The 21,761-nt window shown below is 49.1% G+C and overlaps 1 protein-coding gene across 1 annotated transcript in view; it reads right to left on the bottom strand.

Moving 5' to 3' along the window:
- Nucleotides 1-453: 453 nt before the first annotated feature.
- Nucleotides 454-21,761, bottom strand: part of LOC311428280 (olfactory receptor 14A16-like) — a gene marked incomplete at both ends in the record, with an annotated part of 42,971 nt that continues 21,663 nt past the window's right edge. Inside the window, one exon of the mRNA XM_084539807.1 lies at nt 454-843. Within this exon, the coding sequence (XP_084395933.1) occupies nt 454-843 (390 nt within the window). The remainder of the gene's footprint in view (nt 844-21,761) is intronic.

The following is a 21,761-nucleotide window of genomic DNA, read 5'->3' as shown; positions in this document are numbered from 1 at the left end:
GGGCTCTGAAGGAGAGTGTGGGAGGTGAAAGAGAGCAGCTCAGGACAAACCAAACCCTCAGGCTCCCTGGTAATGCTGCTGTGCCAGGACTCTTCTCTCCTCCACCTCTGCACACAGCCAAATGCCTCTGCAGTTCCACCACAGGTGTCTGAGGAAGGATCTCAGGCAAGAAAGTCACTACAGGGTCCTTTCTTTTATTTAAACATACAGAGAGCCTGGCTCATTGTTTCCACCAAGTCTTGGAGTCACTCAAGCAGGCAGATACTGAAATGAAGGGGAGGAAAAATGTTATGTCTTTGTGCCTTTGTGGACACAATCATAAGTAAGGGGAAAAAAAAAAAAAAAAAAAAAAAAGGAAAAAAGAATAAAAGAGCAAGGCACACTCAGAGAAAACGAACATTTGGGCCTATAATGAGTTACATTATGAGTGATATGTAGAAGAAAACAGACCATTTATTGTTTCTGACACACTCCAGTCATCACTTTCCACACTGCATCCTTCAGCTCCTGGTTCCTCATGCTGTAGATGAGGGGGTTCACTGCTGGAGGCACCACCGAGTACAGAACTGCCAGAAAAAGATTCAGGGATGAGGAGGACATAGAGGGAGGTTTCAGGTAGGCAAATGTGCCACTGCTGATGAACAGGGAGACCACGGCCAGGTGAGGGAGGCATGTGGAAAAGGCTTTGTGCCATCCCTGCTGTGAGGGGATCTTCAACACAGCCCTGAAGATCTGCACATAGGACAGCACAAGAAAAACAAAACACCCAGATGCTAAAACAGCACTAACCACAATAAGCCCAACTTCTCTGAGGTAGGCATCTGAGCAGGAGAGCGTGAGGATCTGGGGTAACAAAAGATTTTGTTACATTAAGCAAAGGAATTTTCATAGTGTCTAGCCAAGCATTATACTGCTCCTTACTTCAGCAGGGAGCTTTCGCAACTCCCGCTCCTCAAACAGAACTCCTTGTTTTTTATAATACAAAAGACAGTGAACAAACATTTATGGTTTGTTCATAAACCCTCTTCCTCTCTGCTCAAGTGTATCTAGCAACTCACCGAGGCTGTCCGTGTCCCGTCATCCTCATGGAACGGTCACTCCCGTCCTAGCCTGATCGTGTCACCTTCTTGCTTACTGTGGACAGTGGTGGGGGTGGGTTGGGGCAATCTTACCTGTCATAGAGAGCGTTGGCAGCTCTTATTCCAGCTGACTTCTCAACAGGAGATCGGCCAGGATTGTGCCGTGGTCTGGTCCAATCGCCGTGTGATTCTGGGTGAAAGAGAAGAAGCACCAAACAGAGCAGCATCCCTCTGTCAACACGGGCAGCCCCTGCCTCTATGCCCGAGGGTCTCCAGCGACTCACCAAGGCCGTCCTTGTCCCATCATCCTCGTGGAGCGGTCACTGCCCTTCTGGCCCGATCTAGTCACCATCCTGCTTGCTGTTAGAGGCTGGTGGATGTGGGTTGGGGCGATCTTACATGTACATGCCCTGGAGAGCATTGGCAGCTCTACTGTTGAGCTAAGTGCAAGAGGGCAGAGAGGTCAGGATTGTGCTGTTTCTGACTGAAAGAGGAAAAGCAACAAACAGAGCAGCACCTCCCTGCGACTATGGGCAGCCCCTGCCTCTCTGCTCAAGAGTATCTAGAGACTCACCGAGGCTGTCCGTGTCCCGTTTTCTTGATGCAGCATTCACTGCCTTCCTGCCCCCATTCTGTCAGCTTCCTGCTTGCTGTGGACCATCGGCGGTGTAGGTTGGAGGGATCTTACCTGTCCTGGACTGCGTTGGGAGCTCTTCCTTCCAGATGATTTCTCAAGGGGAGAGTGGCCAGGAGTGTGCTGTGGTTTGGTCCCATCGCTGTGTAAATCTGGCTGCAAACGGAAAAGCACGAAACAGAGCAACATCCCCCTGAGACCACAGGCTGCCCCTACTTCTGTGCCTGAGGGTCTCTAGCGAATCACTGAGGTTCTCCCAGCCTCACACCAAGACTGTCCATCTCGCATTTTCCTGATGTCCAGGAGATGTTCCTTGTAGCTTAAATGTGTCATATTCCCAATTTGCGTGGTGACACCGTGGTGGGGAATGGCTTGGGGCTGTCTTATCTGTCCTGGAGAGCGTTGGCATCTTTTCTGGCTGAGTTCTCAAAGCGAGAGAGGCCAGCAGTGTGCCATGGTCCGGTCTCATTGCTAGCTATGTTTTTGTCTGAAAGAGGAAAAGCACCAAACGGAGCAGCATCCCCCTGTAACCATGGGCAGTGCTTGCCTGAATGTCCAAGGGTCTCCAGCGACTCACTGAGGCTGTCTGTGTCCCCTCATCCTGATCCAGCCGTCACTCCTGTCCTGACTTGAACTTGTCACCATCCTGCTTGCAATTAGAGCCTGGTGGGTGTGGGTTGGGGCGATCTTACCTGTCCTGGAGAGCGTTGGCAGCTCTTCCTCCCAGATGAGCGGTCGAGGGCAGAGAGGCCAGAAGTTTGCTGTGGCCTTGTCTCGTCACTGTGTGTGTCTGGCTGAAAGAGAAGAGGCACCAAATGGAGCAGCACCTCCCTGTGACCACGGGCAGTCCCTGCCACTCTGCTCAAGCATTCACTGTCAGCTTCCTGCTTGCTGTGGACCATCAAGGGTGTGGGTTGGGGCGATCTTGCCTGTGCTGGAGAGCGTTGGCAGCTCTTCCTTACAGCTAACTTCTCAAGGGAGAGCGGCAAGGAGGTGCCATTGTCTGGTTCCATCGCTGTGCATTTCTTGCTAAAAGAGAATCACCACAAGACAGAGCAGCATTCCTCTCTGAACACGAGCATCCCCTGCCTCTGTGCCTGAGTGTCTCTACTGACTCACCAAGGCCGTCCCTGTCCCATTGTCCACATGGAGCGGTCACTGCCCTCCTGGTCCAAGCGTGACACCATGGTGGGGAATGGCTTGGGGCTGTCTTATCTGTCCTGTAGAGCATTGGCATCTTTTCTGGCTAAGTTCCCAAAGCGAGAGAGGCCAGCAGTGTGCCATGGTCCGGTCTCATCGCTAGGGATGTTTCTGTCTGAAAGACGAAAAGCACCAAATGGAGCAGCATCCCCCTGTAACCATGGGCAGCGCTTCCCTGAGTGCCCAAGGGTCTTCTCACCAAGGCTGTCCGTGTCCCGTCATCCTCATGCAGTGGTCACTGCCATCCTGACCTGATCCTGTTACCATCCTGCTTGCAGTTAGAGCCTGGCGGGTGTGGGCTGGGGCGATCTTACCTGTCCTGGAGACCATTGGGAGCTCTTCCTTACACCTGACTTCTTAAGGGGAGAGTATCCAGGATTATACCGTTGTCTGCTTCCATGCTGTGCATTTCTGGCTGAAAGAGAAGCACCACGAGACAGAGCAGCATCCCTCTGTGAACACAGGCAGCCCCTACTTCTGTGCCCGATGGTCTCTAGCGACTCACTGAGGCCATCCCTGTTCCATCATCCTCATGGAGCGGTCACTGCCCTCCTGGCCTGAACATGTCACCGTCCTGCTTGCTGTTAGTGGCTGGTGGGTGTGGGCTGGGGCGGTCTTACCTTTCCTGGAGAGAGTTAGCAGCTCTTCCATCCAGCTGAGTGCTTGAGGACAGAGTGGCCAGGATTGTGCTGTTTCTGGCTGAAAGTGGGAAAGCAACAAACGGAGCAGCAGCCCCCTGCACCCATGGCAGCCCCTGCCTCTGTGCTCAAGAGTATCTAGAGACTCACCGAGGCTATCCGTGTCCCGTTGTCCTCATGGAGCGGTCACTGTCCTCCTGGCCTGAGCGTGTCACCATCCTGCTTGCTTTTACAGCCTGCTGGGCGTAGGTTGATGAGGTCTGACCTGTCCTGGAGAATGCTGGAAGTTCCTTCCAGCTGACTTCTCAAGGGGACAGAGGCCAGGACTGTGCCATGGTCTCGTCCCATCGCCTAATGTGTCTGACTTTAATAAAAGACAAAACAAACGGAGGAGCACCCCCATGTGATCTCGGGCAACCCCTGCCTCTCTGCCTGAGTCTCTACCACGACTCACTGAGGCTGTCCGTGTTCCGTCATCCTGATTCAGCAGTCACTCCCATTCTACCCCGAACATGTCACCGTCCTGCTTGCAGTTAGAGCCTGGTGGGTGTGGGTTCGGCGATCCTACGTGTCCTGGAGAGTGTTGGCAGCTCTTCCTTCCAGCTGATTTCTCAAGGGGAGCGCGGCCAGGATTGTGCCATTCTCTGGTCCCATTGCTGTACATTACTTGCTAAAAGAGAAGCACCACAAGACAGAGCAGCATCCCTCTGTGAACACGAGCAGCTCCTGCCTCTGTGCTCAAGGGTCTCTAGTAACTCACCGAGGCTTTCTGTGTTCCGTCGTTTCCATGGAGCGGTCACTGCCATCCTAGCCTGATGGTGTCACATTCCTGCTTTCTGTGAGCAGTGGTGGATGCAGGTTGGGGAGATCAGTATGTGTCTGGCTTTAAAAGAGAAGGAAAAAGAGGAGCAACATCCCTCCATGACTACGGGCAGCCCCTGTCTGTCTGCCCGAGGCTCTACCACGACTCACCAAGGCTGTCCGTGTTCCATCATCCTGATCCAGGGGTCACTGCCCATCCTACCCCGATCGTTTCACTGTCCTGCTTGCTGTTAGAGCCTGGTGGGTGTGGGTTGGGGAAATCTTATCTGTGCTGGAGAGCGTTGGCAGATTTTCCTTCCAGCTGAACAGTCGAGGGCAGAGAGGCTAGAAGTTTGCCGTGGTCTGGTCTTGTCACTGTGTGTGTCTGGATGAAAGAGATGAAACACAAAACAAAGCAGCACCTCCCTGTGACAGTGGGCAGCCCCTGCCTCTCAGCTCAAGAGCATCTAGCGTCTCATCAAGCCTGTCTGTGGCCCGTCTTCCTGATGCAGCATTCACTGCCGTCCTGCCCCCATTCTGTCAGCTTCCTGCATGCTGTGGACCATCGGGGGTGTGGGTTGGGGCGATCTTACCTGTCCTGGAGAGGGTTGGCAGCTCTTATTCCAGCTGACTGCTCAACAGGAGAGTGGCCAGGATTGTGCCTTGGTCTGGTCCAATCGCTGTTGGATTCTGGCTGAAAGAGAAGAAGCACCAAACGGAGCAGCATCCCTCTGGAAACACGGGCAGCCCCTGCCTCTGTGCCCGAGGGTCTCCAGTTACTCACCGAGGATGTCCATGTCCCGTTGTCCTCATGCAGTGGTCATTGCCCTCCTGGCCCGATCATGTCACCATCCTCCTTGCTCTTACAGCCTGCTGGGCATAGGTTGGGGTGATCTTACCTGTCCTGGAGAGTGCTGGAAGTTCCTTCCAGCTGACTTCTCAAGGGGAGAGAGGCCAGGAGTGTGCCGTGGTCTGGAGTTAATTCTGTGTGTGTCTGGCTTTAATAAGAGAAGGAAAAAGAGGAGCAGCATCCCTCCATGACCATGGGCAGCCCCTGCCTCTCTATCCGAGGCTCTACCACGACTCACCGAGGCTGTCATTGCTCCGTCATCCTGATCCAGTGGTCACTCCCGTCCTACCCCGATCATGTCACCATCCTTCTTGCTAATAGAACTTGGTGGGTTTGGGTTGGGGAGATCTTACCTGTCCTGGAGAGCGTTGGCAGCTCTTCCTTACAGCTGACTTCTCAAGGGAGAGAGGCCAGGATTGTGCCGTGGTCTGGTAAACACTCTGTGTGATTTTGGCTGAAAGAGAAGAAGCACCAAACAGAGCAGCATCCCTCTGTCAACACGGGCAGCCGCTACCTCTGTGCCCGAGGGTCTGAAGCGACTCACCGAGGCTGTCATTGTTCCATCATCCTAATACAGAAGACACTACTGTCCTACCCCGACCATGTCAGCTTCCTGCTTGCTGTTATGGGCTGGTGGGTGCGGTTTAGGGTGATCTTACACCCCCGTGTAACCAGGGGCTGACCCTGCCTCTGTGCCCAACAACCTCGAGCGTCTCACCACATCAATCCGTCTCCCGCCATCCTGACCGAGTGGTCCCTCCCATCCTGGCCCAAGTGTGTCACTGTCCTGCTTGCAAAGAGACCATGCTGGGGTTTGGGTTGAGGCGAAATTACCTGTCCTGGAGATCATTGACACCTTTTCCAGCTGACTTCTCAATGTGAGAGAGTCCAGGAGTCTGCCATGGCTTCTCAAGAGGGGAGCGGCCAGGTTGTGCCATCGTTTTTTTCCATCGCTGTGTGATTCTGGCTGCAAAAGAGAAGCACCAACTGGAGAAGCATCCCTCTGTGAATATGGGCAGCCCCTGCCTCTCTGCTCAAGAGTATCTAGCGACTCACCGAGGATGTCTGTGTCCCGACTTCCTGATGAAGCATTCATTGCCGTCCTGCCCCAACTCTGTCAGCTTCCTGCTTCCTGTGCACCATCAGGGGTGAGGGTTGGAGCGATCTTACCTGTCCTGGAGAGCGCTGGTAGCCCTTCCTTCCAGCTGATTTCTCAAGGGGAGAGTGGCCACGAGTGTGCTGTGGTTTGCTCCCATCTCTGTGTGAATCTAGCTGCAAAAAGAGAAGTACAAAACAGAGTGGCATCCCCCTGAGAGCACAGGCTACCCCTACTTCTGTGCCCGAGGGTCTCCAGCGACTCATCGAGGCTGTCAATGTTCCGTCATCTTGATACAGTGGCCACTCCTATCCTACCCTGATCATGTCACCATCCTGCGTGCTAACAGAACTTGGTGGGTGTGCGTTAGGGCGATCTTAGCTGTCCTGGAGAGTGTTGGCATCTCTTCCTCCAGATGAGTGCTCGAGGTCAGAGAGGCCAGAAGTTTGCCATGGTCCGGTCTAATGGCTACGTATGTTTCTGTCTGAAAGAGGAAAAGCACCAAACAGAGCAGCATCCCCCTGTAACCATGGGCAGCACTTGCCTGAGTGCCCAAGGGTCTCCAGCGACTCACCGAGGCTGACCGTGTCCCATCATGCTCATGCAGCGGTCACTCCCATCCTAACTCGATCATTTCACTGTCCTGCTTGCAGTTAGTACCTGGTGGGTGTGCATTAGGGCTATCTTACCTGTCCTGGAGAGAATTGGCAGCTCTTTCGTCCAGCTGATTGCTCGAGGGCAGAGAGGCCAGGATTGTGCTGTTTCTAGCTGAAAGAGGAAAAACACCAAACAGAGCAGCAACTCCCTGTGACCATGGGCAGTCCCTGCCTCTCTGCTCAAGAGTATCTAGCGTCTCACCGAGGCTGTCCGTGTCCTCTCGTCCTCATGGAGCGCTCACTGCCATCCTGGCCCCAGTGTGTCACCGTCCTCCTTGCTCTTCAAGCCTGCTGGGCATAGGTTGGGGCGATCTTACCTGTCCTGGAGAGCACTGGAAGTTCCTTCCAGATGACTTCTCAAGGGGAGAGAGGCCAGGACTGTGCCGTGCTCTCGTCCCATCACTGTGTGTCTGTCTTGCTTTAATATCAGAAAGAACAAACGGAGCAGCACCCCCCGTGTGACCACAGGATGACCCTGCCTCTGTGCCCAAAGTTCTCGAGCATCTTACCAAGTCTTACTCCTGCCATCATCCTGTTGGAGTGCTCACTGCCGTAAAGACCAATCAAATCATATTCCTGTTTGCTGTGGACCTTGGTGAGTGTGGTTTGGGGTGATCTTACCTCTCCTGAAGAGCATGGCAAGTTCTTCCTTCCAGCTGACTTCTCAAGGGGAGAGAGGCCAGGAGTGTGCCGTGGTCTGGAGTTAATTCTGTGTGTGTCTGGCTTTAATAAGAGAAGGAAAAAGAGGAGCAGCATCCCTCCATGACCATGGGCAGCCCCTGCCTCTCTATCCGAGGCTCTACCACGACTCACCGAGGCTGTCATTGCTCCGTCATCCTGATCCAGTGGTCACTCCCGTCCTACCCCAATCATGTCACCATCCTGCTTGCTGTTAGAACCTGGTGTGTGTGGCCTGGGGAAATCTTGCCTGTCCTGGAGAGCATTGGCAGCTCATTCCAGCTGATTTCTCAAGGGGAGAGTGGCCTGGATTGTGCTGTGGTTTGGTCCCATGGCTGTGTGAATCTGGCTGCAAAAGAGAAGCACCAAATGGAGCAGCATCCCCCTGAGAGCACAGGCTGCCCCTACTTCTGTGCCCGAGGGTCTCCAGTGACTCACCGAGGTTGTCATTGTTCCATCGTCCTGATGCAGCAACCACTCCCGTCCTACCCCGATCATGTCACCATCCTTCTTGCTGTTAGAACCTGGTGGGTGTGGGTTGGGGCAATCTTACCTGTCCTGGAGAGCGCTGGTAGCCCTTCCTTACAGCTGTCTTCTCAAGGAGAGGGTGGCCAGGATTGTGCCGTGGTCTGGTTCCATCGCTGTGCATTTCTGGCTAAATGAGAAGCACCACGAGACAGAGCAGCATCCCTCTCTGAACACGAGCAGCTTCTGCCTCTGTGCCCAAGGGTCTCCAGTTACTCACCGAGGCTGTCCCTGTCCCATCGTCCTCATGGAGCGGTCACTGCCCTCCTGGCCCGATCATGTCACCATCCTCCTTCCTGTTACAGCCTGGTGGGTGTGGGTTTAGGAAATCTTACCTGTCCTGGAGACAGTTGGCAGATTTTCCTTCCAGCTGAGCAGTCGAGGCCAGAGAGGCTAGGAGTTTGCCGTGGTCTGGTCTTGTCGCTGTGTGTGTCTGTTTCTGGATTGTGCTGTTTCTGGCTGAAAGTGGGAAAGCACCAAACAGAACAACAACCCACTGCAACCATGGCAGTCCCTGCGTCTCTGCTCAAGAGTATCTAGCGACTCACCGAGGCTGTCTGTGTCCTGTCGTCCTCATGGAGAGGTCACTGCCATCCTGGCCCAAGCGTGTCATCATCCTGCTTGCTGTTACAGCATGCTGGGCGTAGGTTGGGGAGATCTTACCTGTCCTGGAGAGGGTTGGCAGCTCTTATCCCAGCTGATTTCTCAAGGGGAGAGCGGCAAGGAGTGTGCTGTGTTTTTATGCCATCGCTGTGTGATTCTGGCTGAAATAGAAGAAGCCCCAAACACAGAAGCATCCCTCTCTAAGCACGGGAAGCCCCTGCCTCTGTGCCCGAGGGTCTCCAGTGAGTCACCGAGGCTGTCAGTGTCCCGTCAACCTGATGGAGTGGTCACTCCCGTCCTAACCAGATCGTGTCACCGTCCTGCTTGCAAATAGAACCTGCTGGGTGTGGATTGGGGCGATCTTACCTGTCCTGGAGAGCGTTGGCAGATCTTCCTCCCAGCTGTCTTCTCAAGGGGAGAGCGGCAAGCTTGTGCAGTGGTCTGGTTCCATCGTTGTGCGTTTCTGGCTGAAAGAGAAGCACCACGAGACAGAGCAGCATCCTCCTGAGACCACAGGCTGCCCTTGCCTCTGTGCCCGACAGTCTCCAGCGACTCACCAAGGCTGTCATTGTTCCGTCATCCTGATACAGCGGCCACTCCCGTCCTGATCCGATCGTGTCACCGTCCTCCTTGCTGTTAGACCCTGGTGGGTGTGGACTGGGGCAAACTTACCTGTCCTGGAGAGCGTTGGCAGCTCTTCCTCCCAGAAGACTTCTCAAGGGGAGAGCAGCCAGGATTGTGCCATGGTCTGGTCGAATCGCGGTGTGATTCTGGCTGAAAGAGAACAAGCACCAAACGGAGCAGCAGCCCTCTGTCAAACAGGCAGCCCCTTCCTCCATGCCCTAGGCTGTCCAAAGCTGTCCCTGTCCCATCATCCTCATGGAGTGGTCGCTGCCCTCCTGGCCCGAGCATGTCACCTTCCTGCTTGCTGTTAGAGGCTGGTGGGTGTGGGTTGGGGTGATCTTACCTGTCCTGGAGACTGTTGACACCTTTTCCAGCTGACTTCTCAATGCGAGACTGTCCAGGAGTGTGCCATGGCTTCATTGCAGCACTGTCAGTGTCTCCAGCTGTAATAGAGGAGGCGACAAACCGAGCAGCCACCCCCTCTCAGCACTGGAAGCCATTCCTTCCTCCTTGCATGAGGCTCTCCCAGCCTCACACCAAGGCTGTCCATCTCCCATCTTCCTGATGTCCAGGAGATGTTCCTTGTAGATTAAATGTGCCATATTCCCACTTAGCGTAGTGACACCGTGGTGGGGAATGGCTTGGGGCTGTCTTATCTGTCCTGGAGAGCGTTGGCATCTTTTCTGGCTGAGTTCTCAAAGCGAGAGAGGCCAGCAGTGTGCCATGGTCCAGTCTCATCGCTAGGGATGTTTCTGTCTGAAAGGAAAAGCACCAAACGGAGCAGCATTTCCCTCTAACCATGGGCATCCCCTGCCTCTGTGCCTGAGGGTCTCCAGCGACTCACCGAGGCCGTCCCTGTCCCCTCATCCTCATGCAGCGGGCACTCCCTTCCTAACCCAATCGTGTCACCATCCTGCTTGAAGAGAGAGGAAAAAGAAGCTGACTCCCTCTGGTTGAGGTTGTGTCTGGAGCGGACACTTGAGCGGGAGGAGCAGGCAGCCGAGCAGCCTCCCCGTCAGCACGGGCAGCCGGTACAGGCCTGCCCAACCGCCCAACCGCCCTTGGGGCCAGCATTCCGTAGCCATGGCCGTCCCCAACGCTTTGTGTTGTGCCAGCCTGGGCTTTGCTCTGCCCTTGCCCCTCAGGGTGCAGCAGCCTGGGGGCTGCCATGTGCTTCAGCTTGCTCTCTGGAAAAAGGCACGTGTGGCTAGAAGCATGCCTGCTGTTGTAATCCAGTTACATTTAACTGGAGTTAAAGCCACTTGGAGGACGGTCACTAGTGGAGTCTCCCAGGGCTCAGGACTAGGGCCAGTCCTCTTTAATATCTTTATCGATGATCTGAATGAGGGGATCGAGTGCACCCTCAGTAAGTTTGTAGATGACACCAAGTTAGGTGCGTGTGTCGATCTGCTCGAGGGTAGGAAGGCTCTGCAGGAGGATCTGGATAGGCTGCAACAATGGGCTGAGGCCAACTGCATGAAGTTCAACAAGGCCAAGTGCTGGGTCCTGCACCTGGGGCACAACAACCCCAAGCAGCGCTACAGGCTGGGAGATGAGTGGTTGGAAAGATGCCAGGCCGAGAAGGACCTGGGAGTATTGATGGATAGTTGGCTGAATATGAGCCAGCAGTGTGCTCAGGTGGCCAAGAAGGCCAACAGCATCCTGGCTGGAATAAGAAGCAGTGTGGCCAGGAGGGCTAGGGAAGTGATTGTCTCCCTGTACTCGGCTCTCGAGACTCTTTTCTGAAGGGGAAGCCACAGTATCTCTTGTCAAGTGTTCAGAAATTGTACTGATACATAACGGATCATTTCCATATCCTGGAAATATCCTCTTTCCATATCCTCTTGGACTTTTTCTTCATTGCTCTGCTGATCTAGACATAGTTCTTTCTATATCTCCATTTGTTCTTATTTCAGCCCACAAATAATTAGATTCCATTTACTTCTGAGCAAGATATATCTCACGGCAGAAAGAAAGGAGTTCTCCAAGTAGCAAACAGACTACGCAAGAGCTAGCAAGGTCCACCCTATCTATCAGTCACTCCTGAACTAACTAGTGATGCACTGCTTCCCATGCTCGCTATCCCATGATACAGCAAAATAGAACCACTTCCACGCATCAAAGGCTCATCTCCTACAAACAGGGATCAGTGTTATTTATGGTTCATGTGTTCAGTCATGTGTCAAACACGAACATCTAGATTCCAAGATCTGTGTCCACGCTGATGGGTTCACACGGCACTCTCAGTCTTACCATCTGTTCCATAAATCCTTAGAGCTCTTTGAAGTATGAGGCCCTCACCCTCAGACTTCGAAGTATATTCCCATCTGCATAAACACATATTGCCTAAATCAATCTCCCTGCACTGTGTAGTTTTACTGTAATATAATATGGTGGATTTTTTATTATTATTATTTTTCTTAATGGAAGGCTTAGAAGCAGGTGTTTTACTGACAGGAAGAATGAAAAGACGTCCCAGTTTTTCATTCCCTCGACAGCAGGTCAATCTTCATCAGCTGGCAGAATCATAAGAGCTCATGCAGCTCACAGAACTGCAGTGAAATATGTCTCCGGCTAGCTAGACAAGAGAAGGTTGGTGTACAGATGTAGACATGGGTTGTAGGTAAATACATCAGAAGAAGTGAGAAGAAATAGCTGTAAAATAAGGCAACTGGAGAGGAACAGCTGACAATAGGACATAGTGAAAGTGAGAAAGGAGGAAAGGAAGAGCGAAGTTATAAATCTGAGTTACGGAAGAATCACTTTTTCTTCAGGCTTTATTCAACTAAGAAACACATAGTTTTGAACTGCGCTTTTCACAGATTAGGAAAAGTGGTAAATCTACAATTTAATCAGCCATTTGGATAGTTAAGGTGCTGCCCTGTGTTTAGGCAGAAGCAGCTGGAGTGAAGATTAGACTGGTTCAAAACAGGACAGGGTGTAATTATTTCAGCCCTCTGAGCCCAGAGTTTTACTTTCCCTGGGCAGCTGCAAGATAGCTAGAGAGCAGCTCTCTGCCATTTACAGATAGATAAGTGATTGTTTTCCATTTCCAAAATTCGATTTATTTTTGATTAATAAGCATCCAAACTCTTCTGTATCACCCTATCTCTATCAGAAAAGGAGAACAATGAAGAAAAAAAAAGGGGGGGGGGAACGACGACACGTGGTATAAGCAACCCAGACAAGTAAATCAATATTCCAATTCTCAACCAGACAAAAGTTCAAAATACTGAAAGGGTGTCAGAAAGCTTCCAGGAATTTTAGCCCACACTGAAGGTATTGGCACCCAGAGAGGACTGACAGCATGAGTGTCTGCTTGACAAAGAAATTACTAATCATGTGGGTCTACCATTTAAGTAACTTTCAAAGGGCAATCTGAATAAAGGAGGCAAAGGATTGATCTTATAGGCTAACTACTGGTATGCTGGTTCAAAATCCTCTGTGAAGAGAAGTTTGAGGTGTCTTCCCTAAAGAGAAGGGTTAACGACCCTTCAAAATCGAAAGACATTGACTTTACAGAAACACTTTCAGACTGAGATGAGAAAAGTAATTTAAAGAGTCTTAATTTTCTTGTATTACTCAGAAGCCAGAGTTCACATAGACAAAAAAGATAAGGACTTTAACGCTTAGAGAAAGGGGCACAGAATTTGTAAATTAAGTCAATGTGGAAACCCTTTCTTTCTACACATTCAAAAAAAAAAAAAAAGGGAACCTAAAGGACCAAGAACAGGATGAATGTGTTTTACAAATGCTAGAAACATATGTAACAAGATTGCTGTGTTAGAAACATATGTTGAGGGAAAATTATGATTACATTGGAATGACTGAGACTTGTTTAAATCAAGCTATCAACTGGGAGATAAAATTACCAAGGTATAAAGTTTGCAGATGGGTGAGGTAAAACAAAAGTAATGAGGGAGGGAGTAATTTGCGTACTGAATAAACAGAAATAAATGACACTAGGATTTTGGATGACACAACAGGGACTGTTTGAAGTAAACAGAAGAATGAGATATGGAAAAAGTTAGTCCTTGGACCTTGCCAGAGACTTTCAGGAGAGGATGAGAAAGCGTATCAGGAAACGTTTTTACAGATGAAGGAAGTCTGTATCGAATCCAGTGTAATGATCCAGTTGAGGAGTTCAATTACTTAGACATTTCCTAGGAAAATGTTAGTGTGAAAAACTATTAAGCAAGCATTAATATAAGAGTAATACAGGATTGCTTCCTTACGGAATATGCTCAAAAGCCACTCAGGCCACAGGAAAAGGGTAATGTGGATATAGTGACTAGAAATAAACTAGACACGATGAATACAGTGAAAGCTGAGAGGAGTATTACAATAAATGTATAGTGCAGTACATGTGGTTGCAATGCCATTAAGACTGGGGGGGTAAGTTGCACTTGCATGTTAAATAAAATCAGACCCTTACTGAACATTAAATAAATTAAAAGTAGCCCAAAAGAATCAAGATTTACCAAAGGAAATGCAAGGGAAAATCTGAGATACGTTTAAGAACATATTTTCAAAATACAAGTAATTCATCAGGGATGAAGCCAGAAAAAAAAACAAAAACAAAAACAAAAACAAAAAACACCTGCAATTGTATCAGGGAAGTGTAGTGCTTTATCTAGTCCCATTCACTGAACAAGAGGAAAAGAAGCATCTTGTGGCCAGTAACACGTTTGAAACAGCATAAATTCCCCATGACCTGTGAGCCCATCTGAGCCCATCTGTTTTGCTACTGGTGCTGGAAGAAAAATGTGAGTATATGAGAAGGGACTGCAGATGAAAAGCAGAGACTAGGTGTGAAGAGAGAAACGATACATGTTTCAATAGTTTCTCTGACATTTCCCTGTTTCCAGTGAATGAGGTTCACAAATGACCTTGCTGCCACGCACAAAGCCTAATAGCGAACCTCCACAGCACATTACAGGCAGACACTCACGCCAATGTTAGGAACCGTGATTCAAGACCATATTTTGGCTAACAGAGATTGGACTCAGTTCTCTGAGGAAGCTATTTCTTAAAAAAAAAAAAAAAAAAAAAAAAAAAAAAAAAAAAAAAGTTAATTTTATATAATGTAATTGCATTTATTATTTGGAAGTTTAGCCACACAAAAATATTCACACATGCAGTAGTTAAGTCAGGTTAAACATTTTTTAAGTAGCAATCGTAGTCATCATTCTGGCAACTAAGACCATGTATCTCAAAACTCTTCATCATATATTGAGTTAATTTACTCTTATTCACTTCCTTGTATGGCTCAGTTTTAGCTGCTCTCCAGTTTTCTACAACTGACAGTTGACAATTTGTACAATTGGCCATTGCATGGACTTTTAATAATAACAACAAAGTATGTGTGAGTTTTATTGATCTAAAAGTCAGTTTCCATACATTTTTATCCCTGCATCTGCCTTTGGATCTGTAGATTTTGCATCTCCTACTTTTAAGTCAAAGTCTGATATAAAATTTTGGTTCTCTAAGTAGCTTCTCAAGGTCTCAAGCTCATCACCAAGTTGATGATTAAAGAGAAAAAGCAGTATGTAATCCTTTCCCTGAAAGGAACAGTATTTTAGGGGAAAAATAGCAAGGAGTAGATACATGCATAAACAACACGGGTCACAGTATGGCCACCTGGATTGCTATGTCACCTGAAGTGTGGGTATGTGTATTCTGCCTTGCTATTCTCCTTAAACAGTGTGGTGGTTTTACTCGGGTGGGCAGCCGAGCTCCACCACAACCGCTCTCTCACTCCCCCTCCTCAAAGAGGAACAGGGAGACAATACAATCAAAAGGGCTCAAGGGTTGAGATAAGGACAGGAGGGACGCACAGTAATTATTGTGACTGGCAAAACAGACTCAGCATAGGGAGACAGTCAGATTGATTGCCTATTCCTAAGCAGCTAGAAAAGCGAGAAACAAAGGAAAGAAACCAAAAGCATCTATCCCCCCCCATCCACCCTCTTCCACCTCCTCCCCCCGAGTAGCACAGGGGAGTGGGGGAATGGGGGTTATGGTCAGTCTATAGCGCTTCTCCACCGCTCCTTCTCAATCCCTCTTGTCCCCTGTGCTGTGGGGTCCCTCCCACAGGATGCAGGCCTTGCTGAACTGACCTGGCGTGGGCTTCCCACAGGCAGCAGCTCTTCCAGAACTGCTCCCACATGGCTTCATACCATGGGGTCCATCCCTCAGGAGCAGACTGCTCCAGCACAGGTCCCCCACGGGCAGCAGCTCCTACCAGGTCACCTGCTCCTGCGTGGGCTCCTCCACGGGCTGCAGCGTGGAACCCTGCTCCACCGTGGTACTCCATGGGCTGCAGGGGGACAGCCTGCTTCACCATGGGCCTCACCACAGGCCGCAGGGGACTTCTGCTCCATGCCTGGAGCACCTCTCCCCCTTCCTCTACACTGACCTTGGCACCCACAAGGCTGTTCCTCACTCCTCTCACTCTCCCAGCTGCTGTGTGGCACAGTGTTGTGTTTTTTTTCTTAAATCTGCTCTCACAGAGGCGCAAAACAACATCACTTACTGGCTCAGCTCTGGCCAGCAGTGGGGCCCTTGCCAAACATGGGGCAGCTTCTAGATCCTTCTCACAGAAGCCACGCCTGTGGCCCCCTAACACCAAAACCTTGCCACGTAAACCCATGACACAGCAAGAGGCTCAGACTTTAAATTCCTGGAAGTACTCAAGAAATGAGAGTATCAGTAGCTTTCGCACACCAAGACAATTCCAACAAATGTTGAGGTTTGAAAGCCTATGGCTCTAAGGATTGAAGCCTATTTTTAACACTTTAGATGTTGTTTGGCATTCATAGAGCAGTGTTCAATGGCAGGCCTCACAGCTGGTTTCCTCTGGATTTCCGATAATCCAACAAATTTCTCCTTCCGTTGATAGTAGTCTCACCCTAGTATACAACAGTCTTGCAGTAGCAAGTCCTGGTCCCTGCCAAATAATTATCAGTACAGGAAAGATCTGAGAAACGTTCTAAATGGATACTGTCAGTAGATGATTTTAATGAATCTTAAAATCAATGATTTTAAAAAATCTGAACAGAAACATTGAAGATCATACCCATGCAGGGAATGTGATTAGATCCTGTTTCAAGCATCTTAGCACTGAGACAAAACATCAAGGAAAAAACAAAAACAAACAAAAACAAACAAAAAAACAACTTTCAGATTTGTTTTTGAGAGTCTGAATAGCACATTATCTCTTCTCATTTTATTGCTTATTAGACAGTATTGCCATTCACACATTTTTCTCCAACAACGAGTCAGTCAAATGGCAAAAAGGTTGGAAAATATTTCTGAAAAACACCAGTTTAATCAGGGATAGTTCGCCAGTCTTGAGCCTGAAAAATGCCACGTCTCCAAATCCAGTCTTTTTTTAAACTCTGTTCCTTATGCCCAAAGAATTATGAAATGGAGACAAAGGCAGTCCTAAAGGTCTGAACACCAGTGCATTTGAAGGCCTGAGACATGAGCACTACAGTCTGCCTGGGCAGACCTATTCTCCCATGTGGAGCCTATGGTTCAGTTAACAGGACTCCAACCATCTGCAAGAAAGTACACGAGAACATCAAGCCCTTAATTATTCTCCACTACCGCAGTATATTTATATTCTGAAATCAAACTTAGAACTTCATTTTCTGCTGACATTTAAGTGTGGAAATTAATCACTTGGGATTGTAATTCTACATATGATGCTAGGGGAAATTATAATAACATCCAAAGTACCACATCTTTAGTCTGCATTTTGGTTTAGACATGTTAGATAATGCTTAATGAAGCATTTTACATCCTATTAAAGCTTTACAGCACACACACTTCCTACTAAAAATTTCTTAGAGTGAGTGCCTAAGTGCCGCTTAAAATCAGATACACTTCTAAAATAGAAAACATAATATTTAATTTTCCTGTATGATAGAGTTCATGCAACTCTTTTGTATTTTTGGTGCAGTATTCATGGCAATAACTGCTGGTGGTAAAATATAGTAGGCGGAGATCAAGTAGCATGTGTGCATTGTAACATTATAGGTTCCAGAATTTTGATATATGACTCAAATAAATACAATAAACACAATATTTATTTATTATAATGCACCTGGATGCTGTTTCCATTAATGAATGATAATGTGCTATAGAGCTTTCTAATAGTCTAAAAAACATTATTCAAGACACATAGGCTGAAGCATTCTGGAAGTCCTTAGACACAGTGGAGCACCATTTGTCAATAAATAAGTCTTTTCATAAACATCAACAACAGTATTTCAAAACAAGTGGGTATTGATCACTAAAAAATGGGACAGATACAAAATCCGAATCAACTTTTAAGCACATAATCAAATCTTGCTAATGCTAGTAGGGCAACGTAACTCACCCAGGTAAATATTCAGGCAACTATAAAAAAAAGAGAAGGCAGGAAGAAAGCCGTAGAGAAGTCATAAAGATTGGACAAGATTCCATGGCATTAAAAACATTACTTTTTGGCGTAATTTTAAGGGTTGTTAAGCCTTCTCCTTAGGTAAGAGACCTCAAACTTCTCTTCACAGAGGATTTTGACCCAGTATACCAGTAGTTAGCCTATAAGATCAATCCTTTGCCTCCTTTATTCAGATTGCCCTTTGAAAGTTACTTAAATGGTAGACGCACGTGATTAGTAATTTCTTTGTCCAGCAGACACTCATGCTGTCAGTCCTCTCTGGGTGCCAATATCTTCAGTGTGGGCTAAAATTCCTGGAAGCTTTCTGACACCCTTTCAGTATTTTGAACTTTTGTCTGGTTGAGAATTGGAATATTGATTTACTTGTCTGGGTTGCTTATACCACGTGTCGTCGTTCCCCCCCCCTTTTTTTTCTTCATTGTTCTCCTTTTCTGACAGAGATAGGGTGATACAGAAGAGTTTGGATGCTTATTAATCAAAAATAAATCGAATTTTGGAAATGGAAAACAATCACTTATCTATCTGTAAATGGCAGAGAGCTGCTCTCTAGCTATCTTGCAGCTGCCCAGGGAAAGTAAAAATCTGGGCTCAGAGGGCTGAAATAATTACACCCTGTCCTGTTTTGAACCAGTCTAATCTTCACTCCAGCTGCTTCTGCCTAAACACAGGGCAGCACCTTAACTATCCAAATGGCTGATTAAATGATAGATTTACCACTTTTCCTAATCTGTGAAAAGCGCAGTTCAAAACTATGTGTTTCTTAGTTGAATAAAGCCAGAGGAAAAAGTTATTCTTCCGTAACTCAGATTTATAGCTTCGCTCTTCCTTTCCTCCTTTCTCACTTTCACTATGTCCTATTGTCAGCTGTTCCTCTCCAGTTGCCTTATTTTACAGCTATTGCTTCCCACTTCTTCTGATGTATTTACCTATAACCCATGTCTACATCTGCACACCAACCTTCTCTTGTCTAGCTAGCCGGAGACATATTTCACTGCAGTTCTGTGAGCTGCATGAGCTCTTATGATTCTGCCAGCTGATGAAGATTGACCTGCTGTCGAGGGAATGAAAAACTGGGACGTCTTTTCATTCTTCCTGTCAGTAAAACACCTGCTTCTAAGCCTTCCATTAAGAAAAATAATAATAATAAAAAAAATCCACCATATTATATTACAGTAAAACTACACAGTGCAGGGAGATGGATTTAAGCAATATGTGTTTATGCAGATGGGAATATACTTCGAAGTCTGAGGGTGAGGGCCTCATACTTCAAAGAGCTCTAAGGATTTATGGAACAGATGGTAAGACTGAGAGTGCCGTGTGAACCCATCAGCGTGGACACAGATCTTGGAATCTAGATGTTCGTGTTTGACACATGACTGAACACATGAACCATAAATAACAGCGATCCCTGTTTGTAGGAGATGAGCCTTTGATGCGTGGAAGTGGTTCTATTTTGCTGTATCATGTGATAGCGAGCATGGGAAGCAGTGCATCACTAGTTAGTTCAGAAGTGACTGATAGATAGGGTGGACCTTGCTAGCTCTTGTGTAATCCGTTTGCTACTTGGAGAACTCCTTTCTTTCTGCAGTGAGATATATCTTGCTCAGAAGTAAATGGAATCTAATTATTTGTGGGCTGAAATAAGAACAAATGGAGATATAGAAAGAACTATGTCTAGATCAGCAGAGCAATGAAGAAAAAGTCCAAGAGGATATGGAAAGAGGATATTTCCAGGATATGGAAATGATCCGTTATGTATCAGTACAATTTCTGAACACTTGACAAGAGATACTGTGGCTTCCCCTTCAGAAAAGAGTCTCGAGAGCCGAGTACAGGGAGACAATCACTTCCCTAGCCCTCCTGGCCACACTGCTTCTTATTCCAGCCAGGATGCTGTTGGCCTTCTTGGCCACCTGAGCACACTGCTGGCTCATATTCAGCCAACTATCCATCAATACTCCCAGGTCCTTCTCGGCCTGGCATCTTTCCAACCACTCATCTCCCAGCCTGTAGCGCTGCTTGGGGTTGTTGTGCCCCAGGTGCAGGACCCAGCACTTGGCCTTGTTGAACTTCATGCAGTTGGCCTCAGCCCATTGTTGCAGCCTATCCAGATCCTCCTGCAGAGCCTTCCTACCCTCGAGCAGATCGACACACGCACCTAACTTGGTGTCATCTACAAACTTACTGAGGGTGCACTCGATCCCCTCATTCAGATCATCGATAAAGATATTAAAGAGGACTGGCCCTGGTCTTGACCCCTGGGGAACTCCTTTAGTGACCGGCCTCCAAGTGGCTTTAACTCCAGTTAAATGTAACTGGATTACAACAGCAGGCATGCTTCTAGCCACACGTGCCTTTTTCCAGAGAGCAAGCTGAAGAACATGGCAACCCACAGGCTGCTGCACCCTGCGGGGCAAGGGCAGAGCAAAGCCCAGGCTGGCACAACACAAAGCGTTGGGGACGGCCATGGCTGCGGAATGCTGGCCCCAAGGGCGGTTGGGCGGTTGGGCAGGCCTGTACCGGCTGCCCGTGCTGACGGGGAGGCTGCTCGGCTGCCTGCTCCTCCCGCTCAAGTGTCCGCTCCAGACACAACCTCAACCAGAGGGAGTCAGCTTCTTTTTCCTCTCTCTTCAAGCAGGATGGTGACACGATTGGGTTAGGAAGGGAGTGCCCGCTGCATGAGGATGAGGGGACAGGGACGGCCTCGGTGAGTCGCTGGAGACCCTCAGGCACAGAGGCAGGGGATGCCCATGGTTAGAGGGAAATGCTGCTCCGTTTGGTGCTTTTCCTTTCAGACAGAAACATCCCTAGCGATGAGACTGGACCATGGCACACTGCTGGCCTCTCTCGCTTTGAGAACTCAGCCAGAAAAGATGCCAACGCTCTCCAGGACAGATAAGACAGCCCCAAGCCATTCCCCACCACGGTGTCACTACGCTAAGTGGGAATATGGCACATTTAATCTACAAGGAACATCTCCTGGACATCAGGAAGATGGGAGATGGACAGCCTTGGTGTGAGGCTGGGAGAGCCTCATGCAAGGAGGAAGGAATGGCTTCCAGTGCTGAGAGGGGGTGGCTGCTCGGTTCGTCGCCTCCTCTATTACAGCTGGAGACACTGACAGTGCTGGAATGAAGCCATGGCACACTCCTGGACAGTCTCGCATTGAGAAGTCAGCTGGAAAAGGTGTCAACAATCTCCAGGACAGGTAAGATCACCCCAACCCACACCCACCAGCCTCTAACAGCAAGCAGGAAGGTGACATGCTCGGGCCAGGAGGGCAGCGACCACTCCATGAGGATGATGGGACAGGGACAGCTTTGGACAGCCTAGGGCATGGAGGAAGGGGCTGCCTGTTTGACAGAGGGCTGCTGCTCCGTTTGGTGCTTGTTCTCTTTCAGCCAGAATCACACCGCGATTCGACCAGACCATGGCACAATCCTGGCTGCTCTCCCCTTGAGAAGTCTTCTGGGAGGAAGAGCTGCCAACGCTCTCCAGGACAGGTAAGTTTGCCCCAGTCCACACCCACCAGGGTCTAACAGCAAGGAGGACGGTGACACGATCGGATCAGGACGGGAGTGGCCGCTGTATCAGGATGACGGAACAATGACAGCCTTGGTGAGTCGCTGGAGACTGTCGGGCACAGAGGCAAGGGCAGCCTGTGGTCTCAGGAGGATGCTGCTCTGTCTCGTGGTGCTTCTCTTTCAGCCAGAAACGCACAACGATGGAACCAGACCACTGCACAAGCTTGCCGCTCTCCCCTTGAGAAGACAGCTGGGAGGAAGATCTGCCAACGCTCTCCAGGACAGGTAAGATCGCCCCAATCCACACCCAGCAGGTTCTATTTGCAAGCAGGACGGTGACACGATCTGGTTAGGACGGGAGTGACCACTCCATCAGGTTGACGGGACACTGACAGCCTCGGTGA

This window comes from Aythya ferina (assembly GCF_964211825.1).
Source record: "Aythya ferina genome assembly, contig: HAP1_SCAFFOLD_37, whole genome shotgun sequence".
Lineage (NCBI taxonomy): Eukaryota > Metazoa > Chordata > Aves > Anseriformes > Anatidae > Aythya > Aythya ferina.
Note: the sequence above shows the minus strand (reverse complement) of the source record. Positions and strands in the feature narration are given on the sequence as shown.